This window comes from Akebia trifoliata, chromosome 16, assembly GCF_017979445.1.
Source record: "Akebia trifoliata isolate Shusen 1 chromosome 16, ASM1797944v1, whole genome shotgun sequence".
NCBI classification, from domain to species: domain Eukaryota; kingdom Viridiplantae; phylum Streptophyta; class Magnoliopsida; order Ranunculales; family Lardizabalaceae; genus Akebia; species Akebia trifoliata.
Window position 1 is genome coordinate 16827915 of NC_141390.1, and position 20858 is coordinate 16848772.

General features: G+C 34.3%; 1 protein-coding gene across 1 annotated transcript; it reads left to right on the forward strand.

The window, feature by feature from the left end:
- Positions 1-460: 460 nt before the first annotated feature.
- On the forward strand, positions 461-17497 carry LOC147382663 (chaperone protein dnaK-like). The gene is made up of 7 exons (XM_086428015.1): positions 461-849; positions 1013-1316; positions 15446-15528; positions 15628-15788; positions 15896-16082; positions 16283-16669; positions 16983-17497. The coding sequence occupies exons 1-7, from the start codon at positions 682-684 to the stop codon at positions 17403-17405; spliced, it is 1713 nt and encodes a 570-aa protein (XP_086284141.1). The 5' UTR covers positions 461-681; the 3' UTR covers positions 17406-17497.
- The last annotated feature ends 3361 nt before the right edge of the window (positions 17498-20858 follow it).

The following is a 20858-nucleotide window of genomic DNA, read 5'->3' on the forward strand; positions in this document are numbered from 1 at the left end:
GCAAACGCAATGAAATCCGTGTTTTGAAGCGGAAACAAACACCACCTTAATTTATACTCTCCCCCCGCCCGCTCAAAAAAAAAAAAAAAAAAAGAGGATTGGAACTTTGTAGGATTTTTGGTAGTGTTCCTACACGCACACAAATGGATCCCCCACTAATGACTTTGAACTTTTGTAGGATTTTTGCGTAGAATTTACGAAGTTAAATGGGTAATATTATAATTACACATTTAACTCACCTTCATCTATGCCACACACATACAAATTTTGGATTTGAACGTTTGTAGGATTTTTGGGTAGGGTTTTTTAGGCTTTAAATCCGTAAAAGGGGAAGGTGAGTAAGGGGGTGTACGGAGTAAATTGCTAAGGGGTGGTATCGTAATTACATGTTTTTACAATTAACGTTTAATTGGTAGTATCGTAATCCCTAAAAACTACAATCACGCAGCCTTTTATATAAGTCTTAAAGAACAAGACGAAGTTACAAGTCTTAAAGAAGAAGACGAAGTTACAAGTCTTAATTTGTCTGTCAAAAACTCTGTTTCACTTTCTATTTATTGTCTGTTTTATATTTATTTGCCTGGTTTGGCCGATTAAATTATCAAATATCGTCTCTCAGTAACCAGGCTCTACGAACCTAACTTAATGCCTAAAACCCTAGAATTTTTTCTTTGAAATCTAATGGCCATGTTTACCATCCTTGGTGGAAAATCTCTCTCCTTAGTCCGTTTGGCATCTCGAGTTGGTTCTCAAAGAAATTATATAAAAAGTCCGAGTTTCAACAGAAGTCTTATCCCATTGATCGACTCGGATTTGAAGTTGGCTCAGGAATATTACCAGCAAAATCAGGTTCGTCAGCACATCTCTAATTCTTTTATGGTTTAAACTCTGTTATTTAAATACAGATAATTTCTGATGTTTATAAAGAGAAATTATTCTGACAACTATACATCATATCTTGGTAGAGTTTGATTTGGATATTTACATTTGTATGTAATACCTTACTCTGCAGGTTGAAGACGATAAAATAACCATACCTCAAAATTCTGGTGTTGGGGTGAATCAATCTGCCCTAATGGAGATTTTGGTTGATGATGCTACCCCTCAAGACCATCTTCTAATGCATTGGAAGGATCCTCTTGACCCGAATTGCGTTAAAGGTCGAACCATATGTTACAGACCAACTACTAGGGGACATCAATGGGGGGTATGTTTGGATGCATCGGTAGGATTATTCACTCTCCTTGGATGTCCAACGAAAGATATTGGCGATGCTGCCAAAAGCTATCCAAAAGACAAAGCCGCTAATTGCAAAGGCATGCATGATCATCATATTTTTGCATGTTTATTTGATACCATATGCATAAAAGTGTGTGCTTTCTTATATGCTTTTCTTGTTTTGCATTCTCCATCTTCTCTGTTTTTACCCAAGACAAGATATAAACCATGTTTCTAATTGGACAAAAGAATAATTTTCTTAAGTTAAATGTAAAATGATAGATTCTAGCTTCATCTTCAAGAAATTAGTGTTTCTTTTGGTTGGGTTACTAAGTTAGAAAGGATGCAAGGAGACGTTCATGTGAGGGTAGAGTAGTAGGACTAAATACTACTTTTTTGATTGGAAGGCCAAGATGCCTAGACACACATACTGATAATGACATTCTTATCATAAGTGGGGATACTACTACTTGTTTCTTGAAATCTAGATATAGGCAGGGGCGGAGCCAGGATTTTCTTGTAGTGGGGGCAAACTATGATTAGTTGAATAGTTGAAGAACTTGAATGGAGGGAGGTGAGGGAGTGGGGGCAAAAATTGGAGGGAGATGAGGGTGTGGGGGCAAATGGGGAGAGAGGTGAGGGAGTGGAGACAAATGGGGCATGTAATTAGTTGAAAATATAGGAGTGTCTCAAAGTTCTGTGGGGGCAATTGCCCCCACCAGCTCCTTACTAGCTCCGCCCCTGGATATAGGTATCCCATCCAATATTCTGACATTGTGCTTTATTTTTCTTTTATTTTATTTTAAAAAAAGAGAGCTAAGAATTACTTTTTAAATTCACATCACACCAATAATGAAATGAAACTTTTAGGGGTGCAAATTGTGTTTTTTTATTATTTATTTTATACAATAATACTTGTAATAATATACATTTAGACAGTATTGTGGTCAAGGCAAGAAAACAACTTATAGTACAAAAATAAATGAAAAAACTTTAGTATAGAAGTATTCATTTGGTGATTGGTATTGGAATTTGTATCATATATTATTGATATGGGTACATTGCACATTGTAAGACATGTGCGTAACATAGCTATGTGAACGTATATATAATCACAGTGAGCAAGGTTTGAAGGTGCCAACTTGGAGAGTTGGTAAAGTTTGTGAGTGGTAATACCACATAATTGGGATCAAAGCGCTGCCTACACCCTCTTATCTTTTCTGTCAAAAATAAAATAGAAATAATGAGTTAACTCTCAAGCACTAGAAATCATGTGTTTTATTTTGATTGTTTGAGAAGTTCTTGAAAGCCATTGGAGAAAATTCATTTATAATAAGTATTGTAATAGGGAGTAGGGGTTGAGATTGTAATAGGCTAATAGCAACCATGAAAGTAGATGGGGGTTTTGAGGTCCATTTCTGAATTATTGGGTGTGTTGGAGTTGGTTTGTATATTAGTAAAGTGTTTTGGAAGGACTTAGGCTTTGGAAATTTTTGTTATGAAGGACTTGGTAGTTAAGGATTGTTATGTGGGTTTAGATGTAGAAGTGACGTGGGATTGTTCTTGTTGGTTAGCCTAGTTTATGTTCTCATCCTTTGACTTGAGGTGTGTACAAGGGTTTGAAATCGGAACACTTGGTATAATTTCTCTTCTAGGTCATTTTTCTGGAAACGTTTTTTGAGGGAGATGTTTAATGTGCTATAATTTTGATAGCTTTTGGTCCTTTTTGATGAATACATTTTGCTTTTGTTGATCTAGAACATTGTACATGGTCTTGTAGCAAGTTGTTGGAGACATATGGCTTTTGTTCAGAAAAATAAAACTAAGGGAATCAAGTGTTGAACAAGAAAACCTATTTTCTATTTGTGGTTAGTATATGCTTTTGGTTCAATGTGTAAAAATTGCTCATTCAACATTGATTCTAAATTAGGGGTTTCTAAAGGGCTCCATTACATAAATTATTTGAGATGAATACATGATCAACAATTGGATTGTATCATGATTAAGATTTTTACTGATGAGTGCAAGTTTTATATGCTGATGGTTCTATTGGAATCTCAATCATCTTTTTTATTAGACCTTTAGTAGTGTTGATGGTTGTTCGCCTCCAACAAATTAGCCGTAAGAGTGGTGCTATATGCTGATGGGTCTATTGGAATCTCAATATTCAAGCTCATTGAAGTATGGGGAAGAATCGATTTAGGATGCCCTAGAAGAAATCAAGTCTAGATAATGCAGCTGGGCATAGGAGTGCTTGAAGCAATTTCTTGTTAGAAAATCGGGAAAAATATATTGTAGATCCAAATCCCTTGCATTCCCTCGTATCAGGTGGAGAGCCTCCATTCTTGGCAGATTTTGTTGATGTATCCAAATTGGTGAATGTTAGGCATGATATTTCGTTTTGGTTTCGTAATTGTATTCGTTCTAATCCAGACTGTTCTTTGTTATGGACATGGCTGAGCCCTTACATGGGAACTAGGGTTGTAGTGTCCACATTTCAAACTTGCAAAGGGCCGTATCTCTATCCCCTAGATTGCTCAATATTTTATCATTGATATACAAAATCATACTTGGAGTTCGCTTTCATCGGAAAGTCATATTTTCGTCCATTTTGATTGATTTCAAGGAAAACAAGGTCAGTGTTGTGCTGCAAATGAGTTCATTGATCCTATGAAGCGGAGTCATTGTCGATGCACCTCCACCAGCCTGAAGAAGTAATGGATAATCGCTTGCTTCTAGTTTGGAGGGAGACAAATAAAGGTCTATAAGGGATCGACAGCTCTTGAATCTCTTTCTTGGAATGGAATGGATGTCATATAAATTGTTATCCCCGTTCTTCAAGTCATCAAGTAATCTTTGGCTACCAACTCATTGAAATAAAGAAAGCGGTGATGCTTGATGAAATAGTTATAAAGACATAGGTTAGCTTAATACTTGTCTAAGGTATTAAGTCGAGAAAGGAGGCACCTACCTTATCTTTTTTTGATCGGTACCTACCTTATCCTTATATCGGATAGAATCCTTTCCCATTTTTGGAGCCTTGGTTTTCAATCCTCAGGTCGAATGCCGTAGAACTAGAACCTAAATAAAACATTGCTTTTGGTTTTTATCATTTGTAGGTATGAGATTCAGGAGACATAATCGATCCTGCAAACACCTAACAAGATAGACTATTATTTTTAATTTAAAAATATTAAAAAAAACCTAACTTATAATTCCTCATGTAATAGTTGATATCAGCAATGGATTTTTTAAGAAAATTAAACTTTTGAGAAGCCAACCTTAGAAAATTATGATTTGGGGTTTTTGCTTGTAATTCATATTGAGTGGGGAATATGAATTTTTGTGTAAAGAGAGTGTAAAATCTAAGACTCTACATTCTCTTTGATATTAGTTGAAGTATTTACTTCTAACTACTTTAGTTATTTATTTATTTTTTTCATAGTAAAAAATTTATTAGAAAAAAGGACGAGATGTCCCAGTATTTCAAACTCATCAAAAGAGGAAAAACCAAGAAAATCAAGGAAACCATTAAAGAGAAACAACTAGTCTCCCAAATTACAATCCCAACGAGCTACAAAATCTTCAAAGAAAATCCCCTTAAACTCTTTAAGGGCTTTATTTTGAGTTGTTTTTTGGATTGTTTTAAGGCTTTATTTTTATGTTTTTTTGGTTTATTTTCATATTTTTTTGGCCCATAGTCTTAGTATAATATTTAGAGGCAATTTGATAACTTTATGATGTGTTTTATTTAAGTTTATTAAGGTAGAAAATTTAAGAGAGAGAAAGTTACGAAAATTAGGTATTTTAGTTTTATTAAGACTCGTGGTTGATTTTCCTTATTTATAGATAGTATTAGGGTTTATTGAGAGAGAATGAATGGAACAAACAAATTACAGAAGTTTCTGTTTTCTTTTGAATGTTGGCGCATTCAATGTGGTTGATGCCATGGAAATCATTGGGGTGATTCCAAAGTAAATATCATGTTTTTTTTTTTTTTTTTTAATTTTCTTCTTATCCTATATCTTTTTTTGTTTATTTGTGAGAGATTAAGAAACACCATTAAGAACATTCTAATCCTTTCAAGAACCCAACACAAATTTTGTTTGCTTGACTTTTCAAGAAATCTTGAATTATTGATTCTTGATTTCTTTGATTCTTGAAACACCTTTCTTGATTCTTGCAACCTACAAGTCTCAACTCTTAATCCTTTCTCCATTCTTTTAACCTTTAATCATTACTCTATAAACCTTGACCTTTAACCCTTTTCATCTATCCCATCGTTAATGCGAAATTATTTTAATTTTTTTTTAACTTTTGGATTTACCCCATCCTAGTTCAAATCCTTAACCCAATCTTAAACCAAATTTCCTAATTCTCCAAATTTTACTTTCTCCCCTCACTGTCCTGCATTATATACTCCAACAAACATCAAATAGCAAAAGGCAAAAAACTCCAAAGGATTCGCTTTGAACGACGAAGAGAGGTGCCCCAAAATAGCCACAAATCTAAAAGCTCCCAAATGGTGTATGGTAAGCAACCCTCCAAACCAAAAAGACTAAGGTAATGAGACCACAATCGATACGCCAACCCACAATGCAAGAGATGCTCTATTGTCTCTTCATCTCCCATACACAAAATAAAACAATTTGGCGTTTGAAAACCTCTTTTGATAAGTTGGTCCAAAATGGTTAATCCCCAAAGAAGCTTGCCATAGAAAAATCGAAATTTTGGAGGGAATAGTTGTGCCCCAAATCATGTTGGCGGGAAAGGTGGAGTTTGAAATTGATAATCCAGCCATATACATTGGACACATGGAAAAATTTCCCTCTCATACCCTCCCGAACCCTATGATCTACGTTCTCGACAAGAGAAGTTCTCATTTCAACTAGCTCCAACAAGTGCTCCATGTTACTCAATTCCCAATCATTAAAGTCTTTCCTAAAGTCAAAATCCCACGTTCTTTCCAAACCATCGCCTACCAAAAAGTTCTCTATAGTCATACCCTTTTTGTTTGTCATCGCAAAAAGATCCAAAAAAAGTCCCCTGAACGCAATATCTCCACATCATCTATCTTCCTAAAAGGGAACCCTATTACCCCTTCCCACCTTAAACTTCATTTTCTTTCGAAACGAGGGTAAGCGACGAAAAATACCTTTCCAAACCCCACAACCATATGCTCCTTTCACTTCTTTTGTTTCCCAACCCCACTCTTGTTACCTTAATTTATTAGCCACCACTTCTCTTCACAAGCTATCCTCTTCTTCACCAAATCTCTACAACCATTTGGACAATAAAGCATAATTCATCATAGCAAAACTTCTGAGCAAACCCCCTCTAATTTTTGACAGGCAAATCTTCCTCCAACCCATCATATGGTATTTTCTATTGTTTTCCTTATCACGCTAGAAAAAGTTCCTACAAATCTTATTCATCTTAACTTCCACACTATGAGGGATAGAGAAGAGAGACATACTATAGTTAGGAATACTGGCAAGCGTACTCTTAATTATCAATATTTAATTACACTATTTAGTTATTAAGTTATAATTAAATTTGATTCACTAATATTTAATTCGACTACTTAGTTATTTAGTTATAATAAAATTGAATTCACTAATATTTAACTAGGATACTTGGTAGATAAATTTAGATAGTTTGAATCCTTTTACAATAACGTTTCTTTTCTCTTGATAAATAGATTGTAAACCTTTTATTATTGAAGAACTCAATGAAATAAGAAAAGTTTTAGTGTTTTACTTTTTTTAATTTGTTAGGTAAAGTGTTAATGGTTAGTGAAGTTGGGTTTAAGGGGGTTTGAATCACTCAACACGTTTTACCAACTTAGCTAAGTTAGCATTTCAAAATTTACTAGTTTTGAGGTTCTCTAATGATTGGAAGCTACGTGGTGTGGTGCCATTGAAATTTTGGTGTGATTCCTAGACAAAACTATCACCTTCTTCTACGTTTCTCTTGTTTTTTGTTTATTTATGAGAAATCAACACTCAATACCATCTTGGCATCTTGGAAGGTAGTTGTAATAAATTCTAGCACCATTTGTATTGTTCAAACCTTCTTCTTCCCTAATACTCGTTCTCCCATCTCAACCTAATCGCACCATATCTAGACCACCCAAACTTACCTAAAAACTTCCCCAAAATCATCAACAGCCTACCAAGCTCTTCTTGGGCCACAAGAAGGTACCTAAACCTGTTGTACTGCTTATAAAACCTATCCAAACTCCTTTAAAAATTAGATCTATAACCCACACCCTAATCGACAACCTTCAAACCCTCCTTCCAGCAGACGTAACACTATTCGATACCCCTAAATTTAATCACAACACAATTTTGCAAAATTTTGTGTTTACCTTTTGCCACTTAATCGTTTAGGCTTTAGATTTTCATCTTTTTAACCTTATTCTTTGGTTATCCTATGAGGTGCTTAGAATATTGTTGTTAGCTTGGTCAAACCTATTATGTGCACACATGTATCATCCTGCAATTTTGTGCATCAAGAAGTACAAAGAAAGGAGGACAAAAAGAATTGAAGAAGTAGCAACATTTGGTGTTGCTACTACAACAATACAACTAGGGTTGGCAATAGGTGGATTTGTGATGGGCGTGTTTAAGTCCTAAGCTAGCCCTAAAGAGGTGTACTCTACCTTAAACCAATCTTATACCCCTATTGGGCCTATGTTGACGAAGCATTGATGGTCTTGGATTAAATAAAAATAACAAGATCTAAAATTCAACATTTTAATGGTAAAAAATTGTATTTCAAATAATTTTTTTGTATATAAAAACTATACAATGAAATCCATTGGTATCTTAGTTAAATAAAATACATTTATTTTGTTCAATTTTTGTGAGGAGTACGCCTTGACTGAGGCGCAACCAAGGTGTATGCATGGCGCGTTGATTGAAGCACATCCTAGGCATGTGCCATGGTGCATCTCACTTACTGCCTCACTTCACATGTATTAAGGCATCTTTTGTGTGCCCCACCTAAGATGCACCAAAGCGTTCGCTTTGATTACATTGGAGTAGACTTTTTGTGTCCTAGTTTTTGTTAAGAGGTCAATATATTGGTGAAAGGGTCATGAAATAGGCAGAAAGAATAAAATAGTCTATAGATTTTCTTGAGTAAATATTGTTCAAAATTCAAGTTTCAATTTAAGTTCCTCTAAGAAACCTTACCAATCAAAAAGAAAAAGAAACTTTGGCTCCGACGGTGACCTGAGTTGCCCAACTTCTCGTCAAGCTGCAAAGGGGTGATTGTTTCTTTGAATCTTCGCTTGAGGAAATAATAACAAATGTACCCAATGAAGCTGAAGATATGTGCTTGGAGTATTGCAAGGCCTGGGTAATAGGGTGTAGTCATTCTCAAAAGTTCAATCAAGTAGTGGGGTGTTCATTTGGGGGCACTAAAGGAAACCAAGTTAGCCTTGTTGACTTTGTATTAGAAATCTGTGCATCTTGGAAGGATATTTGATTATTGTGATCTTCTTGTTCTAGGCTCAGCTAGGGGACTATTGAGGAGGTGGGATAAGAAGGCCATTGAGGTGATATAGTCGTCAATGGGTATCTTATGGTTTCAGTGGAGTTTAAGCATGCTATTGACCAATATTCATATGATGTAGCGGAAGCGTGTGAATCAATAAATTAGAAAGGAATTAAAAGATTGTGTTCAATAGAACACATACAATCAATTTGATCAATAAATTCAATTGATAGACAAGCAATAATTTGAAAGAAAATAAAACATAAAACTAAAAAGTAATTAAGAGAATTTTTTTTGTTAAATTGATATATTTCTAATTGACTGAATTTCGTTTTGAAACTCTTTATATTGATAACTTCATCATAACAACTTAAAAACATTCTAAAATACTAAAATGTAACTTTCCTAACTTTTCTGTAACATAATACTGACTTTCTAAACCTATTAAAACTCAATTTGAACACTTCTAAGCACTTCTAATTGTGGCTTAAATAATAACAATGAATTTGGAAAAAAATGGAAACCTAAAACAAATTAGAGACTAAAAAAATAGTAACTAGACAAAAAATAGAAACTTCCCAAAGTTGAAATATAAACTAACTAAACAACTTCTAATAACCTAAGACTAAAATAAACTAAACACATAGGACTAAAATCAAAATTGGGTTGAGTATGGACCCAACTGGGTCAACCCGAACCAGGCTGGTCAAATCGAGTTGACTCAGACAATTTGAACTGAGTCGGTCAAACTGAGTCAACTCGGTCAGATCTGGATACATTGATTCAGCCATGAAAATTCTCTCGTCTTTACCTTTTTTATGGTTCATTTTCTCTAGAAAATCGAGAGCAATGTATTCTATATCATCGTGGGTTTTTACGGGCTTTTATGCTACACAAATAGTAGTTATAAGGATAAATTTTTGGGAGGAATTGGACGATATACCCAATTAATTGGCCTTCCTTGATGCATAAGTGGTGACCTCAATGTTACAAGTTTTTTCTATGTGCTAAAGTGGTACACTAGGGTGACTAAAAGAATGGATGTTAGAGAGTTCTTTAGATTGCGAATCCTAGAGTCAATTCGAATGTAGTCATATCACTTCAAGGTGTACGCCTCGCCTCAAGAGCATTGTCTCACTTATTTGCAATTGTGATGCTAGGTAATCTTGAAAAACTTGCAGGATTTTTTTTTAATTTGAAGTAGGATTAAATTAATTAGTTCAGTAAACATGTGTAATCTTCATTTTTTAAATATGAGAATTTTTTGGTGGATAAAGAAATTCATAGTTTTTGTGTAATATAGAAATGTTTAGTGAGAATGTGATATACCTACTTCAAAATATGATTTTTCTTAAAGGGGTGATATCTAACTAAGGTTGAGTGATTTTATTATCCTATTATTTGTTTGTAGAACAAATTTTTGTTGTTCTATATCAATGGTAAGGAAATTTGAAGGTGCCACTTAGGTGAGATACTAAGATGGAAAAGTTTGTGTGGTAATACCACAGAGTTGAGATCAAATCCCCCCCAACTCCACACCTACATCTGTAAAAAAAAAAAAGTGACTAATTCGTAGTTGCAGATGCTATAGTTAAGCATTTAGATCTTGGTGGTCTTGGATCCTTTTACGTACTTCACCATGCCATTTTGTTGTAGTTTTTTTATTATTATCTCCACTTGAGTTCATTATGCATTTTTAACCAAAAAAATAAGAAGAAATTATTGTAAATTTCCTTTTAGTTTTGTTAATATTTGCATAGTATGAGTTTTTACATATATTATAGTTGAGACTTTTCGTAACATCAAGTGTTTTAACCCATGATTTTTCATCTTAACAATATAGTATTAGGATGTTTTAGGTATCTAGACAATTCTTGAGCATGACTTGTCCTGTGGCATATCTGTCTCCCAACACGAGGTTGACTCGTCCAACATTAAGTTGATTAATGCTCTTATTGGTACCATAGTCACCAAGTCGAGGTTCGAGAATAAGTCGGCAAGGGAAAAAGTTGAAAAAAATTGAAAAAATCGAAAAAATCGAAAAAAAAAATTGAGAAAAAATCAGGAAAAAATCGAAAGAGTGTAAAGACTATATATTTTTTTCTACTAAGTGATGTTATCATTTATATCATCAAATCCTATTTTAAACTTAAGAATAAATGGTTTTTGAAAAACACCTTTTAAAATAGCTTACTCAATAAAATAAAAAAAATTCACATTTTTTTGTTTACATCATGACTTTTTCAAAAAGTCGTGATTTAATCTCCAGTCTTTAAAATCGCAATTTAAACACGATTTTTTGAAAAAGTCGACGACTTTGGTGACTATGAATGGTACCACTTGCATATATTCATATGTATTACACATATAGGAAGTTGTAAAGGGTAAAATCGGTGTTGGACACGTGGCGTAAATAAGACGAATATTGACGACCGATCACATGATAATTAATGCATATCTCGAGGCATTGATATATCCCTAATTAAATTTTTGGTTAAGATTGTAATCTTACCCAGAAACAGAAAGTCTCTTAATTGACTTGTGAATATCTATTTCTAGATAATGATAGATTTTGTAGAGAATCTTGATTTAATTTGTCTTTTCTTTTAGGGTTTGTCTGCTTATCTTTATAAAGAGAACGAATAGATAGAAGAGGGGGGGGGGGGGAAGAGAAAAAAGTGGACAGGAGGCTCTAGGGGCTTGTGGGATTGAATGAAGAACACTCATGAGGAACTGACCCCATCCTAGATTTTGCCTTTACAAATTGGCGCCGTTTGTGGGATCGAATGAAGAAAACTTACGAAAACCACAAGGTAAGGTGGATCGATGAATGGTGGGGGGATTTTAGGCACCCTATTGATTTTTTATTTGGTTGATTAACCCTTTGATCGGTATGGGTTTAATCAAATCAAAAGTAGTGGCACATCAGGAAATCGCAAATATCTATTTAATTGTGTCGCTACGGTGGAGACGATCGGTTGTACAAGGTGATAAGCTAGAGTTGTTCTGGAGTAACAACCATTGGAAGATGCACGAGAGAAAAAAATGTGCAGATTACAAAACTCTAAATATGGTGTTGCGTCAACATCAAGAGAAAAAAGTAAATACAGAAGGTAAAAAGGTAAAGGTAGTATCGATCAAAAAAAAAAGAAGGTAAAGGTAGTGCTATTGATACTACCAAGGTATTCTAGCATAACTATGTGAAAGGTATGATGATTGGTTTGTGCACAACATGAAGGTATAAAATAAGCAGTAGGTTGCAAGGTCTTCACAACTCTACTATAACTTGATGGGCAGAACACAGGATTTGGCGCGACAACTTGGCTCCTTTGGGGTTGCAAAGTCTTTGCGTCTCTATTTTGACATGGCAGGCAAAGCACAAAGTTGGGCGTGACTGCTTGGTTCTTTTGGGGTTGCAAAGTCGCAAGTTGGGCATGACTGCTTGGTTCCATTGGGGTTGCAAATCCTTCGCGACTCTACTCTGACATGATGGGCAAATCATAGAGTTGGGCAAGACTGCTTGGTTTCATTGGGGTTGCAAAGTCTTCGTGACTCTACTCTAACCTGATGGGTAGAGTGTAGAGTTGGGCGTGACCTTGCTCTATCCTATGCAGGTAGAGTAGAGTAGTGCAGACTGTGCAAGTAGAGTATGACTGTACAAGTAGATTAAAGTAGACTGTGCAGGTAAAGCAGAGCAGACTGTGCAGGTAGAGCAGAGAAGGACTGTGTAGGTAGAGCAAAGTAGGGTAGATAGAATTATCTTACGTGAAAGAGTAGCCTTTAGTGGCTTAAGGGTCTTGAATGGCTAATGTCCTGAGTGACAGCTTTATAGTGGGAGGATGAAGGCTGAATAACCAAGACATCCTGAGTAACCACAAGGTTCTAAGGAACCATCGTTTCTTTAAAGAAAGAGTAGGGAGCAATATTTTCATAGAGCAAAGTGTAGACATGAGAGTAGTATAATATTCTCGTAAGTGGATCTCGGCCTCACCAATCTTCACTGACGAGAAGGGGGCTAACTGTAAAGGGTAAAATTAGTATTGGACACGTGGCGTAAATAAGATGAATACTGATGACCGATCACACGATAATTAATGCATATCTCGAGGCATTGATATATCCTTGATTAGATTTTTAGTTAAGATTGTAATCTTACCCAGAAACAGAAGTTCTTAATTGACTAGAGAATATCTATTTCTAGATAAGGATAGATTTTGCACAGAATTTTGATTTGATTTGACTTTTATTTTAGGGTTTGTCTCTCTATCTATATAAAGAGAACGAATAGGTAGAAGAGAGGGGGTGCAGAGGAGAAAGAAACTGGAGAGGAGGTTAGGGGCTTGTAAATCTTGTAATGGGCTAAAGAATAGTGGAATGGCTCTTCGAAGCCCAGGGACGTAGTTCAATTTTGGGACGAATCTCGTAAACAAATCTTGCTTCTTGTTTTCTCTCTCTTTTTTATCTCTTTGATTATTTTTCTGTGTGATTTTTGATCATTATTTATTTAGTACATCAAGAATCATGAAGATCGATTGTTAGGGGTAAATCTCAAGGAATCGACGCCATCCGAGATTTCGCCTCTACTGAAGTGATACTATATTATGACAAAACTTGTAAGTAAATTACCACTTGGGATGATGATAATGCTGCAAATGTGGCATGCATGAGCATTTCTCTTGCCTATCCAAATTTTAGCCATTCTTTCGATTGATCACAAACAAAATTTCATTATTTTAACAATCCTTACCATATGATCTAAGGCCTTTCTTTGTAGTTAAAGAGTTAGTGGTTAACTAAGTTAATACTTCATATGATATATAGCTTTCATATAGGACATGAATTGCTTGTGATTATAATGAGCAAAACTGTAAACTTGGATGTTGTGTGGCCTTTCTGTACAATGGGGTTTTTTCCACCTTTCTGCTTATGAGTGTACCCATGATTACCGAATGATTTTGAAAGGCCAATAAATGATGCTTCACCAAATGCATTCAATTCTATGTCATGTGTTGTTTTCTATATTAGACATTGATAAAATTTTCAAATATATAATCATATTTTATCATTTATATATTGGAAGGATTTTTTTTTTTTTTTGCTGTTTCTAATATTAATTAAAATGATTTTAAAGATGGATATTTATTTTTAGAAAATTTATTAATTGGTTATAGGGATTGTGCAATTGTGAGGACCTTTTATAATTTAAAATATTAATTAAGAGGATTATGAAGAGACATGATAAAGGTTTTTTTTTTTTGAATACTAACAAATGTGATTATAAGAGTCGTGGTATAATTTTATTCCTTTTGACAAAATGACACTAATAGTAAAGATAAATGTGCTTTAGACCTATAGCCCACTTGGTTTAATACATTACAAAGCAACTTTGTGGTCATGGATTCAAGTCCAGCTTATCCATATAAAAAAAAATAGTAAGGATAAACGCAATTGTGGGGGTATTTTTGGTCTTATAAATTTTGATGTCGAACCGCTTTACTCCGCCTTTTCTCACTATAAAAGTAAAGATTTTGAATACTAGAGTGGAAGTTGCCTCCTTATTTTTGCAGGGAAATGTCTTATCTTCTCTAGTGTTCTATTTGTTTTAGGTTTTGTTATTTAAATTGGCGAATGAATAGATAGATATTTTTAGATACATAATCAAATTTCTTCATGAGAACATTGGCATGGTTTTTGGCAATTTTTTAACCTTATTTTACTTCTAGTTTATTAGGAAAATCTTGTGAATTGACAAATTGGATCTTGTATATAATTTCAGCCAACCAATCAAAATGCCTTGTCCCAAATATGTGTCGGCAACTGGAATCCTGTTTTTGTACTTAACTCTGAATTCCAAGCCATATTTTCAGTAAAAAATGTGGCTTCATATATTTCCTAACTACTTTCATCCACGTCATTTTTGACATACCTCTCTTCTTTTTAAATCCTTCAAAAAGCGCCCCTCACTGGTCTAGCTGTTGGTTCTTGTTTTATATGTCTAAACCCATGTCAAATTGACTTCCTTTTGTTTTATAGACATAAATATCTTAAGCTATTTTCATGAGTTCATGCGGAATAGAAAGAGAAGTATCATTTTATATTTTACATATGGTACTGTAGTAGTTTATAAAGTATACAACTATGCATAGAACTTTGGAGAATTCACATCATTTAATGGATATTTTAAACTTTGAACTCTCGAAATTGATCACCTTGGGTTTCTAGTATGTTTTAAATACTTTAGGAATCTTGGGAAATTGCAAGATATTTAAGTATATTGGTAATGATACCAACACTGTTACCAAGTTTAAAAGTAGCTTTAAAAGGATGGGGTAATATAGGCTGTAAAATCTTGAAGGCAGGCTAGGTTGATATGGTGTATTGTACATAATTAAAGTATGCTGCTTCAACATGGTTCTTTATACAATTATATGTTGTTTCCTGTTTAGGTTTTGCGATCTCATATTTTGATTGTGAAGTTAATGAATGTAATGATTTTAAGAGGTGTATTTGGGAGTCCTCTACATTTAAGGTCTTAAACACTTGATAAAAGTATTTTAGAGGTTGTGAAGGTCATTATAAAGATTTTCCAACTTTCCAACTGGCTATTCCTTACAAATGTTAAGGCATAGCATAAGGAGTTGAGTGTCTGGAATGTGGAAATGATGGCTGTGATCAAATTTTTGTTTCCTGCTGTTTTAAATATTTGCTTGCCTCTTTATTGTAGTTGTTGTTCTCGAGGCTGGAGATGTTTTTAAGGTGCTTTCTTCATTCAGAGATACACATTTGGGTGGTGATGCGTTTGATAAGGTTGGAATAATTTGCTTCCATTTTATTTACAACCAACTGTTTTTGGAATGTTAATGTGATTTTGTTTTGACTTCTTGTGACTGAATAACATTTAAGCAGCTCCAACTAAAAGAGAGAATCGTCGATTGGCTTGCATCAAACATCAATAAAGATGGAGACATCTATATTTTGGAGGATGAACAATTTCTTCAGTGTCTCGCTGAGACAACTGAGAAAGTCAAGATGGAGCTGTCATCTTTGGTTCTAACAAATACGATGTGGTGGGTCTACTCTTTTTCAAGTTTGCTATCGTAACTATGACATTCTATTGCTCATCCGAAAGTCCTCTGGGACTTATTATTTGTATATTTGGGATTATGTTTTGTAGGTTAAGAACCCCAATTAAAAGTGTCTCGAGGGATGCAATGTTCTTCTGCAATGGCTTTGATGAGGTGATACCTGTTGATGGATCTTCATATGTACCAATTGTTCAGGAAGTTGTGAAGAAAATGATTGGAATAGATCCCAACGTCAGTGTCATTCCCGAAGTTGCTGCTCGTGAGGCCGCACTTCCAGTTAGTTCTTTTATCCTTGTTATTTTTTCTCATTCATGTCTTAGTCATCATCCATTGAGATAAAATCTTACATAATTTTTTAATTAAACTAGACAGAAGTGGGTTCATAATTATTGTTGTGGCAATTACATCTAGTTTTATTACGTAATAGAACATTAATTATTATTCTAATTGTATTCCTAAATTTATTCAAATTTCAGGCCGGTCTCCTGGTTGGAAATTCCAGCGATATTGTTCCCTTAGACATGACACCGTTATCTCTTGGTCTAGAGGCCTCGGATGGTACTATGACCAAAATTATTCCGAGGAACACAAAGCTGCCCTTCTCCAGATCGGAGTTGTTCGGGGTAAGTGAAGATGATTTGACTAGTATTGAGATAAATGTCCTTCAGGGTGAGGAAAAATTCGCAAGGGATAACAAATTTATTGGTAGCTTTTGTTTTAATTGGTCTTCTTCCAGAATGAGTGGTGTGGTAATTAAATTTGATATCAATGCCAATGGTACCCTTACTGTTACGGCCGAAGACTGGGAAACCCGGAACATGAAGAGCATCACCATCACTGATGCCTGCGCTTTGCCCAACAAGGTATATTTTCAAAAAGAAAAAAATATTCTTTAGCGGTTTTAGCTCGTGCATTGTTTATTTAAAAAAATGTATTTTGGAGGCCTAACTATTGAAACCTACCATCCTAGCTGTTTTATGAAAAAAGTAAGTATTTTGACCTTGGATTGGAACCACCCATTGGCCTATTTACTCATAAAGCCCATTGTAGAAAAAAATGGACATGTTATTTTAGTACCCAAAAAAAAAAAAAGTTGAAAATCTCTTTGAACATGAATGATTGGTCATGTTCAGTAGTAGTCTTGCAAAACTTACATATATTGTTCTATTGTTGCAGCTAGTCAATGATCGAGTTGGGATACACACAAGTAACATGGAACCCACAGTCGGCATTCGTCCTAGTAGGTTTTCCATTGTCAGTTATGGGCTAGATAAGGTTGTATCAGAAGAACAAGCCGCCGTGCTCTTTCAACAATGGAAGGAGAAATATGGAAGGATTTATAGACCTGAAGAAGAAAAGAGGAGGTTTAAGAACTTTCAAGAATCCTTGGCGAGTGTAATAGAACACAATTCAAAGAGAGACTCATGGGCAAGTTGTTTAAACGATTTCGCTGATGATGACGCTAGCTCATGGACCAGTGGTTTCAATGATTTCACTGATGGTGACGTTAGCTCATGGACAAGTGATTTAAACGATTTCGTTGATGATGACACTAGCTCGACATTGGAAAACCCCTATAGTGCTCTTGTTTATTATTGATGTGAAGTTTTTAAGTGTTTAAAAGGTCGTGGATCTTGTTTGGAATTCAGTGCTATCGCTTTTAATCTGATGCAATTTCGATTGACAGTTAACTTATCTCAGCAAGGTCTGAGCCAAATCTGAGAAAAATCTCAGTGAGGTCTGAGTAAAATCTGAGAAAAAATTTAAATAGGGTCTTAGAACAATCTCAGCAGGGTCTGAGCAAAATCTAAGAAAAAATCTCAACAAGGTCAGATCAAAATCTGAGAAAAAATCTCAGCAGGGTCTAAGAAAAATATGAAAAAATCTTAGCAGGATTTGAGAAAAATCTCAACAGGATTTGAGCAAAATTTGAGAATAAAATCACAGTAAGGTTTGAGCAAAATCTGAGAAAAATTTCAGTGGGATCTGAGCAAAATCTGAGAAAAATCTCAGCAAGGTCTGAGCAAAATATGAGAAAAATCTTAGTAAGGTTTGAGCAGATTTTGCTCAACAGGGTCTGAGCAAAATCTGAGAAAGATTTAATGTCATACTCTACCTATTCTAGGTGAAAGGGTGATGAACTATTCTGTGGGCAAAGCCAAATGTGAGATTAGAAACGTTTTTGTTTGAACCTCAGGAGTTTTTCAAAAAAATTTATGAATCTCAGGCCAATATTTTAACTTCCTTTCAACCTTAGGGATTTTCAAAAAATTGCTATCAAGAGGATAACCTTAGATTTGGGGTTACCATTATTCTTTAGGATTGAAATTGATCAAGCTTGAGAACAAAATGCCCCTAGTTTGATAGGAAATATTGCATTAGAGATAATTGAACTCAGTTTGAAAAAGAATGCCCCTAGTGTAAAGGGGAAAACTATATGTTTTAAAAAAGAAAAGTGCCCCTTGTTATGAAGGTTTGAAATCTTTGATTACCACAAACGTAATAAAGATTTAACTTGTAATTTTGACTTTTTATATTAAAGATTTTGAGTCAAGCTCAGGATAACAAAATATTTTCTTTTGAAATTCATCGTAGAATTCATCCTTCTTCTTCTTTGTTCACTTAGGAAAATGAAGATTTTCACATCAATTATAAACAAGATACTCGTGGCTTTTGAGTATTTGCTTGGTTTAAGTTGTGTATTAAAATTTAGTCATTTGGACTTCTGATGTTTCGGCTTGGACCGTCTTTTTAGATTTTGAACTCAATGGAGATTTTCTTTTGGTCGTTCTAAGTTTTACCTAGATTGCCTTTTTTCAGATTTTCAATCTACCGAGCGTGCTCTAGCTTTTGCCTAAATCGTCTTTTCAATTTTTCGATCTAGCGAACTTACAAATTATTTATTTATTTATTTATTTATTTTTTCTAATTGTTGCCAAGTCCATCCTTTTGGATTTACAACCTTGCGAACTTGCCTTTTTTTTTTTTTTGCTTAAGTCTCCTTTACGGGTTTTCAACCTAGCAGGTTTTTTTATTTTTATTTTTTTTTACTTCATTTTTTTCTTCTCTTTGAACTTTTGGAGTTTCTGTCTAGTCATACGTTACTATTTTCCTTGACTTTTTCGCACGGTACTTAGGAGGACTTCCATAGGTAAGCTTAGGACTGGGCATAGAAAGAAAGGTAATTTGAGGCTTAAAAACCCGAATGCCCCTTGTGTGGCATTTCGTTTTTTTTCTTTGATTTTTTTTTATTTTTCTTCCCCATTTTGAAAATATATTTTTTTTTCTTTGGATTTTTTGTCTCTTTGTGGGTGAATATATATATATTTTTTGGTGTGGTCGGGCTGTAAAAGAAAGAGGCAATTATCTTTTTTTTTTTTTTTGAAAAAGTTACAAATGACTGAGAAAGAAGATGTTGAACTGGGTAACAATGATATTGGTTCTATCAAAGAAGGCCTCTAAATGCAATACTGCTTGATCTGGTCAAAGTTTGTTGGTTCTAGTAGTTCAATTTCATCATAGTTTTGAAATTTGAAGGATTTTCCAAGCAGGATTTCTTTGATGATGAAAGGACCTCCCTAATTACGTTTGAACTTCCCTCTAGGGTCAAAGACAAGAGTTTGGTTCTCTTTGAGTACCAAATCCCTAACTTTCAATTGGTGAGCTTTGATCTTCTTGTCAAATGCGCGGACGATTCTTTTCTAATAAGCTTGCACGTGGTACAGAGCTCTAAGTTATTTTTCTTCGATCAAGTTTAGTTTTCATACCGTTGACGGATATGGTTTACGTCTAGTAATTGACTTTCCATCAAGACCCTAAGAGATAGGATTTTCATTTCAATTGGTAAGACTGCTTCCATACCATATGCTAGAGAGTAGGGAGTGACTCCTGTGGAAGATTGTATTGAAGTACGATATGCCCAAAATGTAAATGAAAACTTTTTAAATCAATCTCTGTGTGATTGACATATCTTCCCGATGATTGCTTTGAGATTCTTATTGGCTGCTTCAACTGCTCCATTGGTCTGAGGATGGTAGGGAGATGATTTGTGATGCCGGATCTAGAACTTCAAACATAGAGTAATAACCTCGGCTTTGAAGAGTGGCTTGTTACTTTTCTAAAAAAATTATATTGTAACAAACGACCTAAAAAATAAAATAAAAGTTACCTTCCTCTACCTGAATGATTACGACGATTGATTCCCTCAGAAACTAACGATGAGCGTTCCTTATGTGAATCTTCTCGCTTTTACCTCTATTGTGAGATGACTTTTTGGATGTATTTTTTAAGTGAAAAATTAAAGCTTGGGGGGTTAGGTATGGACTTAAGATTTCAGATTTAGGGTTTTAACAAAGTTTTGGAGGGTTTTTGACTTTTTTTAAAGGATTTTTCTTAACCTATGAAATTAGGTGGTGAAGGCCCTATTTTAAAGAGCTTTGTGAAGATTATGGTTCAGATTAGATCTCTTAGAGATAACGTTTATCTCTAACAAATCTATTAAGTTGTATAAATCATGATAATATTTTAGATAAGTTTTGTATGAATTTTGAATTTTGAATTTTTTTGACTTACGTAAAATGAATTTTTTTTAAATTTTTGGAGAACCCCCTAATGGAGGATTTTTTATTAAATATTATGTGGGTCCCACTTAAGTAAATGTGCTACTATTTAAAATATGGCCCGTGGGCTTAATTAATTGATGTTATTCGTTCAAAAATTTTAATTTAATTTATCAAGATTTCACTTTGCGTTAATTTATATTTTAATATTAGTTTCAAAATTTTGAATTTTAAGGTTGGAAATTACCGTTTTGCTCTCAACAAGGATTTTGAGTTGAGATGTTGTTTTTCAACATTTTAGAATGTTTTGAAATTAATTTTTTGTAAGGAATTCAATGAAGGTATTGGTTTGTGTCATTTATGGGTTTTTGACGTGAAATGATTGTGGTGGAGCCTATGAGAGGCATTTTGATAATTTTGTCAAATTTTGTGGAAATTGGCGAAACAGTTTATTTGGTTTTAGTTTGTTGTCTTATGTGTTCGAAAGGATTTT